The 12,984-nt window shown below is 44.3% G+C and overlaps 1 protein-coding gene and 1 pseudogene across 1 annotated transcript; one reads left to right on the top strand and one right to left on the bottom strand.

Moving 5' to 3' along the window:
* Positions 1–377: 377 nt before the first annotated feature.
* Positions 378–1,939, bottom strand: LOC117835283 (tyrosine N-monooxygenase-like; annotated as a pseudogene).
* Positions 1,940–9,425: 7,486 nt separating this feature from the next.
* Positions 9,426–11,690, top strand: LOC140221090 (uncharacterized). Its single transcript, XM_072290417.1, has 6 exons — positions 9,426–9,450; positions 9,549–9,724; positions 10,371–10,466; positions 10,557–10,871; positions 11,017–11,189; positions 11,552–11,690. The coding sequence occupies exons 1-6, from the start codon at positions 9,426–9,428 to the stop codon at positions 11,688–11,690; spliced, it is 924 nt and encodes a 307-aa protein (XP_072146518.1).
* Positions 11,691–12,984: the final 1,294 nt, after the last annotated feature.

The following is a 12,984-nucleotide window of genomic DNA, read 5'->3' as shown; positions in this document are numbered from 1 at the left end:
GGAAGGAGGTAAGTATATAGTTAATCTCAAGACAGAGGTACAAATATTGCTATTGTATACCTTATGATACCCCTGAATCCCTGATGACTGGACTGCAAAAAAAAAAAGGCTCACTGGTAGTATTGGAGCTTAAGCAAATGAAATATATATCTTGCTCATTCTAGCAGATTGTAGAAATATAAGCAAATCAGATGAAGCTCAACACAATGCCCAATGTAAACTTTATTTTATTCTGAAAAAAAACCCGGTTTTGCATAACTGAATTTACAATATTGCACCCACATTTCAGAGGACATACATGGCCATACAATCATACATATAATTACAACTTCAGGAAAATTTAGTATAAATGGAGACTGTTATAACAATGTTGATAGCTAAATAGACTCATAAAGGTGCACCGGCAGACGAGGTTCAGCTTGCAAGATCAATGGTTCAGCTAGTGCGATGCTTGTAGGGGACTCCTTGAGCTCGATTGTTTGAACGCCAGGCAGCTTTGTCCAGCTGAAACCTTGCAGAAGTCTTGCGAGTAGCATCACTTTTACAGAACTGCCAAGTGAAACCCCTGGGCAGCCCCTCCTACCCGTGCTGAACGACATGAATCTAAGGCCTGGCTCAGTGAGAACTACATTTGAACTGTTCATCAGATGCCGCTCTGGTTGAAACTCATGAGGATCAAGCCAAATATTGGGGTTTCGCCCAAGCCCAACTCGACTTATGAGGACATGGCTATCCTTTGGAATCAAGTAACCGACGATGGTGGTGTCTTCCATGGCAACATGGGGTGGGTTGAAAGGGTGGTAAGGGTGCATGCGGAATGCCTCCCGTATGCAAGCTTTGAGATAGTTGAGATGAGGAATGTTAGATTCTTGGACTAGCCTCTCTTTGCCGACGACCGTGTTCAATTCGTCCATTGCCTTTTCCATGATTTCTGGCTTGTTCATCATCTCAGCAAGTGCCCACTCGACCGCGATGGGTTGTCAGCTATTGCATACATTATCTCCTAATAAATGCCATTGTATAGATCAATTAGTGACATGTAAAATATCTGAAACAGTGGAAGAAGAGAGATATAGAAAGAGAGGAAGAAACAAATATTCTTATTATCGATCCCACATTATCAATGTTAACTTCACAACATACTTAAGTAGTTATCGAATAATTTTATATCGAGGAAATGAAATGAATTGAGGCAGAGCAGCGTAGATAAAGTTATAACTCACCGCTGCTTGTGCTTTTATCTCTTCAAGCGATAGAAGAGGTCGCCCTTCCGAATCCTCAAGAGAAACCAGCACGTCAAGTCAGTCTCTGATTTCACTCTTCTCACTACGTCTACGAAGAGCAGACCACTCATGGAGCCTCTCTTCTATGATCATGCAATCTGTTCAGTGTCGCCATCACGCCGTGCACAACCTTCTCATGACCGTCAAGATCTAGGCCTATCGACACAGGGAAGTAATCCGAGATGCAGAAACTGTAGACGTAGTTCAGTAGCGTGAACAGTGCATTGACATGCTCCACCTCGTCAGGACCAGGGCCGGCTCCAGCCGACGGCGCCAGCGGTGGCTCGGCGAAGTATCTCTTGCTGAACACGAGCCTACGTATCATGTTGCCACAGAAATGGCGAGCTACATGACGTACATCGACACTACGGCGGTTAGCCATTGCGTTGCACTGGTTGTAATCAAACCTGACGAGGTGGTCGGCCTCCTCCGCTTGCCGGCCATGGAACCGCCGCTCCATTGACGCGGACAGGATCTCCGAGGTGAGAACCCTCCTCATCTTCTTCCACTGCACCTAGAAACTATGAGGTGTGTGTAGTGTTGGTGTGTGTGGTGTTCACTATTACAGAAAGTCTCATCACCGCCGGTCCCAAACCATGCATCACCGCCGGTTTGGGATCCGTCATATCCAATTCGACGGTGATGGCGTACCCCATCACCGCCGGTTCTGGAATCATCACCGTCGGTTTGTTTCTCAGGTGGGCGGTGATGAGCCCATCATCACAGCCGGTTCATGCCACAGGCCGGCGGTGATGCGTCCATTTCACCACAGGTTCAAACCAGCTGTGATGAGCTTTTCCGAAGAAAAAATTTATACATTTAATTAAAATCACCCATTTGACAGCAATATATATATATATATATATAATATCATAAAAATCCAGAGAATGCAGTAATCCATACACGAGTCCACAATGAACCATATTGTTACAAGTCCACATAAAACATATTGTAACGTCCATACGTCAGTTCATAAACCACAAGTCCATATATCCAATAAGTTCACAAACAACTTGATACTTAATCCTCCTAATCAAGCAGTACTCCCCTTGGATTGATAACCTGATCTAGAATGAACCCAGCTAGTTGTTCTTGAAGTGATATTATCTGGCCTATCATTAGCGCGGAAGTGGACACCCCTTCTTCTGCAATACAAATCAAAGATGTATCAGTTAGGTTCAAATACTAAGTGCAAGTCATGAATGGTAATTATGGAGGGTTTCAAACATACATGCTCGGATGCCGCACTGAAGTCATCACCACTATACAATGCATCCAATACATAACATAAAATCCACAATGATCATTACTGTCAGGCTGCCTTAGGATCCACTTCTTTTCATTAACGATGAAGTCTTTCCAATAAGGTTTATGAACCCTGCTTTTCTTACGATATTTAGCAAAGACCCTATTTGACATTACAAACAGTGATTACGATTAGGTGGAAGCAAATATAACAAACGAAATCCAACACATCAAAAAAGAGTGATTTGCTTTATTTACTTGTTCAAAAGGTCAATGAGTGGTTGGACATTTGAGCGAGGCTTTCTTTTTGAGTCATATATGCTGAGCGTACTCTCCAAAATGCATATATCAATGAGGACATGATGGTTACTGCATATATATCGTGCAACGAATGAATTAAGTGCTTGACAACAAGTGTCTTACGATAAGTAAGGATCATATCCACTTACAAGCAGTTGTAGGAGAGAAGTATGTGCTTATTGTCATTCAAGGCCAAAAAAGCATCAAGCAGTAACTCTTCATGTCTGTAGCTTCTAATGTCCTCTCATGGACAGCGGTAGGGTCCAAGAAGCCTACATCCTTAATCCCGTTTTCGCGGCACATATAAGACTCCATCCTACAAAAGAATGAAGTTATATGTACAAGCTACTTAGAAAAGAACTCATATTACATGTTAGCGATGATACTTACAACATCCACAAGGCGATGATTGAGACGTCAAGGGCTCGCTGTTGGTAGAACTGCAATAGTTCTTTGAAAGGAATCCATAATTCACTGTCACCCTTCTTGTGGATATCATGCTTTGTGTAACTCGCACCAAATATGCTGGTGCTCTGTTGTTTCTACCACTCATGTAAGTGTCTCATTCTCGTGGGTAACTCGGGGATATGCTCGGCTTGACTAGATCCTTTCCTAGCTCAAACTTCCATGCAATAGGCCCAGGCCCCGCCACTTGAGGATCTTGACTTAACTGAATTGTCAGAAGTTGTTCCTTAGTGATGTTGTTCGCCTCACAAAGGGCCTTCCTCTGCTCTATCCACTCCAAATTTTCATTATGCACAACCTTAAATATTTAATCAAATGGCCTTTGCTAATGGTTTCTGAAAAGTCTGAGGGCAGTTTTTCTATTTCTGGCTTTATGAAATGCTTCTGGAAATGTGCAACAACTTTTAGACTAACTGGCACCTCATCTACTACCATGAAGAGCGATGTTATGCTGGCATTAACCCTTTTTTTCTTCGTAGTGCCCTTCCCCTGAGAAATTGAGCTTGCTTGTTTTGAGTTTTCGGAAGGTATCCTCTAGGATAATCTCCTCTTTGATGGTGGGCTCCTTGGACTTGGTGGTGGTGTTGGTTCCTTTTGAGGTAGCGGGGTTGGATCCCTTCGAAGCAACGGGCTTGGATCCCTTTCACGTGGTGGGCTCTCATCCCTTTGTGGTGGCACCGGGTCATGTTCGCGGTTGTTATCATCATCAACATCATCATCAGAGTATGATGAGTCAAAGGATATGTAGCATTTCCTCCGAGCCACAAATGATCTAAGGTTATGCTTTAGTTTCCTCGACTCACCCCCTACGACAAAGTCCAACTCCACTATACCATAACTCTTCTTAATGAGAGCATCAAGTGTCACTTTGGCGTAGCCATCTGGTAATGGACGATAATGCAACATAACATCTGGGCTAGTAGGATGAGCCTGACCTACGGCCACCTTGGTCTTCATGAATCCTTCCTGGACATATAGCTTGCAATTTCTTGGAGCTTCGATCTCAAGTAAAGGCCATCTAACCAATGCATCTTCTTCAGGCATAGCCGTGCTCCCATAGCTACTACGATTTAGCAATGGTCTTGCATGATCTTGGGTACCATCTTCTATTTGACGTTGGCTCATTCTTTTCTCAAGCTCTTCGTGGAATTGAGCATTAGATGCATTGCATTCTTCACGAACTTGCTCACGCATACATTCTATCATTTCATTCCACATTGCCACCTTTTCTTGGGTGGCATGCATATCACCGCCGAGTTTCTTTTAGCACTGGCGGTGATAGCAACCGTCACCGTCGGTTATAGATATAAACCAGCGGTGAAAGTGCCCTTCACCGCCGCTTTTAAATATAAACCGGCATTGAAGGTCACTATCACTGCCGGTTTATCACAAGAACCGGCAGTGATGGCTTTTTTCCAATTTTTTATTACAATTAAATAGTACATGATATAGAGTGCAATAAAAAAGGTTAAACATATCTTCTAGACAATGCATGCAATATTAAAAAAAGATACAACCAGAGTTCAACATAGTACATATAATGAAACAAGTACATAGAAAATGTTAAGAGTTTCTGAATTATCACGTCTTGTCACTCATTGTCAACGATGAGGGCTTCATTATGGTCGAGCCTCACATAAGCAGGTTCATCACCCTCTTCAAATAGAGGAAGGTTGACATTTGGGCCGAGTGGAGGCATGTCTGCAAAGCCATTTACTTCATCCTTGGTTGTATTTTCAATGCCGACAATCTTTCTTTTCCCCGGTACCACAACATGTCTGCCCTCGTTAGCTAGATCTTTTTCATAGAATACTTGCACTACATCTTTGGCCCAAATGAAAGGTTCATCTCTATAGGCTACATCCTTGAGATCCACCATAGTCATGCCGTAATTGTCTTCGAAGACCCCCTTGAGTCGAACCCATTGATAATGAAACAGAGGGATCTTTATTTGTGGTCCATAATCTAGCTCCCAAATCTCTTCTATCCTTCCATAGTATGACTCTTGTTGATGATTGTTGTCAAAAGCATCAATACGGACACCGTTGTTTTGGTTAGCACTCTTTTCATCTTAAAATGTGTATGCATTTATGTCGCATCCTTGGAACATGAGCACGGTACTAGATGGTACCATGGCCAATAGATCCAGCTCACGAGGACCGGTATCAACACCTGTTAACTTCAATCATAACCAGCTGCCAAATGAATCTTTGTGCTGTTTCAGGATCCAAGCTTTTGTCTTGTTCCTATTCCGCTGTTGTAGTTCATGCTTGTGCATATCGATATATGGAGAAACTATGGCCACTTGTTGTAGAACAGTGTAGTGTGCTAGCTTGAAAGCATCTAGGTCTACAACACATACCGACTTCTGACCGATTGTTCCTCTTCCACTCAGCCTCCCCTCATGACAAGATACTGGAACCCCAATTCTGTCGAGATCCAAATAGTATGTGCGGAACTCAATAGCCTCCTCTGTAGACCATCCATTTACCATGCACGCTTCTGGCCTAAATCTATTCCGAACATATCTCCTAAGAACGCTCATTAACCTCTCAAAAGGAAACATCTGATGCAGGAACATTGACCCAAGAGCTTTTATCTGAGCAACAAGGTGAGTAGTGAGGTGCAGTGAGATGTCAAAGAATGTGGGTGGGAAATGCATCTTGAGCCTATTAATAGTATGGATCAAGTCAGCCTGAAGCTTGTCCAGTGTGTCTGGATCTATGACCTTGTGTGAGATGGCATTGAATAATGAGCACAACTTAATGACTGGGTCTCGTACCTTCACAGGAAGGACACCCCTAATCGCAATTGGGAGTAGTTGTGTCATCATGACATGGCAGTCGTGGGCCTTCATGTTGCTCTTGTTGAATTTCAACTCCTTAATGGTTATTAGTCTCCTGACGTTCGAGGAGTATCCTGTCAGCACTTTGAGTTCATTGAAGAAAGTACATATCTTCTTTTTCTCAGTATTATTCAATGTCCAAGAAGCAACTGGAAGCTTCTTTTTTCCATCATCTAGAATAATGGGATGTAGTTCTTGCCTGACATTCATCTCTTGAAGGTCCAATCAAGCTTCTGTTGAGTCTTTTCCTTTGCCTTTATGTGCCATTAATGTTCTGATTGGTCTCTGCCACATTTTTAGTTATGTGCATGCCATCAAGTGCGTGCGAATCATCAAGAACTGCCAATATGGAAGTCTCCAAAGCAATGAGTTCTTTTTAAACAAAGAATCAGCTGGGGCGGGTACACTTCCTTTGCCCTTTCCAAGAATAAATCTAAGTTGGCTTACTATTTTAAATATCTGCCTCCCATCGCGATATTGTGGAGCGTTGCGTGGTTCCTTTGTCCCATCAAAGGATTTGTTGTTCTTCCGATATGGGTGATTCAAGGGAAGGAACCTATGATGACCCATGTATACCATCTTCTTGCTGTTGGTTAACCATCTAGCTTCGGTGCCATCCAAACAAACCACACATCCATTATGTCCCTTCATAGCAGGCCAGCTAAGCTACCCAAGCCGGGTAGGTCCGTGATTGTTACGAATAGCAATGCTCTTAGCTTGAAGTGTTCCCGCTTGTACTCATCCCACACCTTGACACCATCTTTCCACAATGTCATCAGATCATCTATCAGTGGCTCCAAATAGACATCGATATCATTGCTAGGTTGTCGTGGGCCTTGGATCATTAACGGCATCATAATGTACGTCCGCTTCATACAAAGCCAAGGCGGAAGGTTGTATATGCAAAGAGTAACAGGCCATGTGCTGTGATTGTTGCTGACCATGTTAAAAGGATTCATCCCATCCATATTCAAACCAAACCTTATATTCCTTATCTCCTTCTTAAATGCTATATTGAATTTCCAATCGATATCCCTCCATTGGGATCCATCAGCTGGGTGCCTGAGTTTTCCATCTTACAGACATTCTTCGGCATGCCACCGCATAAGCTCTGTTGTCTTCGAGTTCGCAAACAACCACTTTATCCGAGGAATTATGGGGAAATACCGGACGACCTTCGCGGGGGGTCTTTTGTTCCAGTCGCATGCCATAGTTTTAGCCAAGTCACACTTGTACCTGAAGCTTCGCACACTAGACAAGAATCAAAATCTTTGTACGTATCCCCACGGTAAAGGATGCAATCATTGGGGCACGCATGGATCTTTTCTACTTCAAGGCCCATTGGGCAGATCATCTGCTTTTCCTAATATATGTTCTCAGGCAACTCATTCGGGCTTGGGAGCATCTTTTGCAGGAGATTTAAAAAATCATCAAAGCCTTTATTAGACAAACCTTTGGTTGACTTCATCTCCAATAGCATCAGGTCAGCTTCCAGTTTTGAAATGCTACAGGCCCGGGTATAGTGGTGTCCTGGCATCCTTCCTCATCTGCTCGAGCTTCTTCAGATTTCTTGCATCAAGGCATTCATGCTCCGCATCACATAGCATCCGGTCTATGGAATCTAACCCTTCACCTAATGCTAATGTCTCGCGCTTGCTTTCTGGCACGGGCAGCTCATTAGAAGTTTCTAGCACTGGCAGTTCATAAGAAGTTTCACCAGTGTTTCCATGCACGGCTGCAGCCCGGGCAGGTTCAGACACGGTCGTTGCCTTAGATTCATTAACGCCACCCTCACCGTGCTTATTCCGTACCCAATAGTTACCCGTAAAACCCCTACGCAACAAATGACAGCAGATCTGCTCGACATTGCTCCACTCCTTCTAATTTTTGCAATCAATGCCTGGGCAACATACGTACCCATCATTCTGAGGATTGTTTGTGATGTACGCCTTGGCGGCCTTCACAAAAGAATCAACACCGTTGATGAATGAAACCTCTCTCGCCTTTGAACAGTACATCCATCCTCGATCCATCTATGAACAACGACATTTTCTCAGTTTCGCAACAGTGAGTACTAGGTAAACCATACAAGCTACCAATTACAAAATAAGCTTCATAAACACCTGAAAATCACTTGAGTTTTTGTGCTAACTTCACAGTTATGTGGCATCCATGAAGAAATTCCTCAAAATAGCCTAGAGGTACGAAAGAGCCTCTCCATCACATTCTTTTCAATTTTGGAACAATCTAACTAGGAAAAGCATACAAACTACCAATTACAAAAGAATTTTTAAACACACCTTGAATCACGTGACTTTCTGTGCTAACTTCCCACTTTTGTGGCATCCATGAAGAAATTTCTCAAAAATGCCCTAGAGACAAAGAAATGCCCTCTCCATCATATTTTTCATAATTTTGCAAAAATCTAACTAGGCAAAGCATAGAAGGTACCAAATTCAAAAGAGGCTACATTCACTAAACTTAAATCATGTGAGGTTTTGTGATAACTTCAAACTTTTGGAGCATCCATCAAAAAATTGCTCAAAATTAGCCTAGAGTCAAGAAAGAGCCTCTCCATCACATTTTCTAAATTTTGCAACAATCTAACTAAGCATACATGAAGTGATGAGCAAGATACTAACCTTCAAGCAAGGCGGTGATGAGCAACCTTCAAATTTCAGCTCACTCCATTGAAATTCCACCACAAATGAGCTCTAAAATGAAGCAAGAGAGCCTCTCCATCAAATTCATGCCAAATTTCAAAAACTAGCCAAAGAAAGAAGCTAAGAATTTTAAGGAATGCTAGTTACCAACCTCAAAATAAGATGTTAACGTTTATCCTTCAAAAATGGGAGTTTTGTTGAGCAATTGGAAGAAAAATGGCCGCAACAATGGAGGAAGGAAAGAAGGGCATTATTAGTATTAATCTTGTTTATCTTCTAGAGCTTAAGTGCCTAATCATGTCACAGCACATAAATAAATGCAAGTGGTATTATAGCATTGCCGTAGTGCTGTAGGAAGGTGGATCAGCTGTGCTATTCACCTCTTCCACTATGCATGGAGTTCTTACATATTTTGTAGCTGAAGTTTGCTTTGATGTTAAGCATATAATATATAAGCAACTAGGCAGAGCTGAGATTGCTGCGTTGCAACAACACATGTGTATTATTCAGCTTCTCCAAGTGATATTGTGTACGTGTGTGTTCAAGTTGCAGGCCATGTTCTAATATGTCATTTGCTATCAGAGCTAGTGTTGTATTCCCAAATACCAGCTAGCGTCTAGAGCTATGGCAGGAGGCAGTAGAGCAGCAGGTGAGAATTCAGCCGCGGCCAGGCTGTCGTATCCCGTGCTGACGCGGAAGAATTACTCAACTTGGTCTATCAAGATGTAGGTTGTGATGGAGGCGCAGGAGATGTCTCTGAGAAGACGAATGCGAAGGAGGTCTGGGCGGCCTTGAAGACCATATCCTTTGGTGTTGACCGGGTGCAGGTAGCGAGGGTGCAAACCCTCGAAGAGGAGCTTGATGCGCTCAAGATGAAAAGTAGTGAGAGTGTTGAAGAGTATGCAATTAAGGTCGGCAGCCTTGTCAGTCACATAAGAGAGTTGGGGGGGAGGCAATGGAGGATTCCTATGTTGTAAAGCGAATACTCTATGCACTTCCTAAGAAATTCTTGCAGATTGCCTCCTCGATCGAGCAATTTGCTGGTATGAACGGATTTTGAAGAAGTATTCGCTCCTGTCGCAAGAATGGAAACTGTGCGCCCACTCATTTTGAACAAGCTCTGCATCTCCAGCTTGAACTTCTTTATTTCTCATGGGTCTATGCCGGTGATTACCAGATCATCAACATAAACACCAACTAACAAGGTTGTAGTTCCTTTCTTCCTTTTATATACAGCATGTTCCATTGGACTTCTCTCAAATCCGGGCGACACAAGACTTTTATCAAGTTTTGCATACCATTCTCGTGGTGCCTGCCGCAGACCATACAGAGCTTTCTTTAACTTCAATATGTGCTGCTCTTTTCTTTCTATGGTAAACCCTGGTGGCTGCGACACATACACCTCTTCACTGAGTTCACCATTAAGGAATGTTGACTTAACATCCATATGATGAACCTGCCAACCCTCCTGAGCTGCAAGTGCAATGAGTAGGCGCACAGTTTCCATTCTTACGACAGGAGCGAATATTTCTTCAAAATCCACTCCCTGACGCTGCATCAAACGTGCAGGCAGCTAAGGTGCAAACCCTCAAAGAGGAGCTTGATGCGCTCAAGATGAAAAGTAGTGAGAGTGTTGAAGAGTATGCAATCAAGGTCGGCAGTCTTGTAAGTCACATAAGGGAGTTGGGGGAGGCGATGGAGGATTCCTATGTTGTAAAGCGAATACACCGTGCACTTCCTAAGAAATTCTTGCAGATTGCCTCCTCGATCAAGCAATTTGCTGATATGAACGCTATGTCTGTGGAGGAGCTAATCGGTCGTCTCAAAGCACATGAGGAGCGCTTGCGTGTCCCAGATGATGTAGATGATGAGCACGTTCTTCTCACTCGTGCTCAGTGGAGAGCCAAGGAAGAGAAGAATGGAGGCAAGGGGTCCAGCAGTGGTGCTAAGAAAGGAGGCACTCGTGACCACGGCAAGGGTCGTGGGTGCGGACGCGGGCGCGGGTGTGGCCGTGGTCGTTGGCACGGTGATAGCGAGCGCACCCGCAATGATGAGTTTGACATCAAGAAAGTTCGATGTTATAACTGCCAGGATTATGGGCATTTTTCATGGGATTGTCGCAGGCCGAAGAAGGGTGCCAAAGCATTTTTTGCCAAGAAAAAAAGACAATGATGAGCCAGCCTTGCTGCTAGCTGAAGTATGTGAGCTCGTGCAGGTTATTGAGGAGAAGCACGAGCAGCATGTTATGCTGAATGAAGAGAGAGTGAAGCCCATAGTTGGAGATGGAGAAAATAAAGCTACTGACTTGTGGTATCTAGATACAGGAGCAAGCAATCACATGACTGGCTCACGCGAGATGTTTACTGAATTAGATGCAGCAGTAAATGGGTCAGTCAAATTTGGAGATGGTTCAGTTGTGGATGTTTGTGGCCGCGGAACTGTGTTATTTCAGTGCCGTAACGAAGAGCACAGCTGCTTACCAATGTGTATTTCATTCCAAGACTGAAGAGTACTATTATAAGTCTTGGACAGCTAGAAGAGAATGGCTGTAAAATTATCATTGAAGATGGTTTTCTGCATATTTTTGACAGGAAAAGAATATCGTTGGCAAAGGTTGCAAGGTCAAGGAATAGGCTCTACAAGCTGCACCTGAATCTTACTACTCCGATTTGTTTGTTTGCTTCCATGAAAGATAGCTCTTGGCTGTGGCATGCAAGGTATGGTCATCTTAATTTTCATGTTCTCTGTAGCTTGCCACAGAAGAACATGGTGGTCGGCATGCCGCACCTCAAACATGTGGATCAACTTTGTGATGGGTGCCTCATCGGCAAGCAGCGACGCTCGCCATTCCCCAAGGAGGTGGCATACCGAGCTGAGCGTCCACTGTAGCTTGTCCATGGTGATATTTGTGGGCCAATCACACCTGCAACTCCTGCAGGAAAGAGGCATTTTTTCTATTTCGGTACTACCGGGTCAAATAACTAGTACTAAAGGGGTATTAAAAAATAAAAAAAATCCGCCGACCGGAGCCCCGGCCGCACCTGCCGTCGTCCGCTCGAGCGCCGGAGCCCCGGCCGCACAGCACCCGAGCCCCGCACCAGAGAGAGGAAGGAAGGGAGGGAGGGAGGCGGTGTACTTATGCTGCTCAGCCACCACCGCCGGTTGCCACCGCCGCTGCTCCTCAGCCCGCCGGTTGCCGCTGCCGCTGGATCTGAGGGAGAGGTGGCCACTACTCCAAGATCCAGGCTTTCCTTGCTCCGCCACGCCTGCCGACGCTCCGCCGCTGCACCCTCCCGCCGGAGCTCCACCGCTCCGCCGCCTCGCCGCGCTCTCCCTTCTTGCCTCCGCCGCTCCTTGCCCCGCCACCGGTCCTCGCCACATGCAAGAGGTGAGGGGAGAGCGGAGGGGGGGAGGAGAGGGGCGGCGATGGGATCTGTGTGGGTGAGAGAGGGGAGGGGATTCAGATAGGGAGAGAGAGGGGATTCGGCAGGGAGAAGAAGAGAGAGAGAGGCACGGGTGAGAGGCCGGATGAGGGGGACGAGTGGATAAGTACTGTGGGGAGGGGGGTGAGCGTGGGTGAGAGAAAGAAGGGGGGTTGACGCATGAGGGGAGGTACCCCTTTAGCACCGGGTCACCCAGTACCAAAGGTCACCCATTAGTACCGGGTGAAGGTAAAGGGGGTCAAGGGGGGCTCCTTGGGGACTAGCCGTTAGACCTGGTACTAATGCTCACATTAGTACCGAGTTAAAATGCAACCGGTACTGAGTCTCGGGACGAATGTTGAGTTTTCTATTACATCTTACTTGTTATCAGTGACCTTTTTAGAGTATTCACTACGATATGCATAAAAAATAAATTATAAAACTCACACAAAAATAAAAACATCTAGTTATCAGTTTGATATAATTTAATAATCATTGAGAATGTTCAGGGCAAAGGTGGAAGAACATTTAGCCCCAAACAGTCATGGGATCTATCCTATTTCTAAAATCTTTACCAATCGTTACCATTATAAAAACAAGGTATTAAGTAAGCATCTAAATATATATACAAATTAACCACCTCAAATATTGTGAACTTAAAGTAACATCACAAATATTATTCAAATTTCTCACCTGTGTCATTATGAAAAATAATATAAGCAATCCCTCGTAATTTGCATCTGAAAGTGCCTATATCTATT

The sequence above is a fragment of the Setaria viridis genome, chromosome 9, assembly GCF_005286985.2.
Source record: "Setaria viridis chromosome 9, Setaria_viridis_v4.0, whole genome shotgun sequence".
In the NCBI taxonomy this organism is placed as follows: Eukaryota; Viridiplantae; Streptophyta; class Magnoliopsida; order Poales; family Poaceae; genus Setaria; species Setaria viridis.
This window is presented reverse-complemented; position numbering and strand designations above follow the sequence as displayed.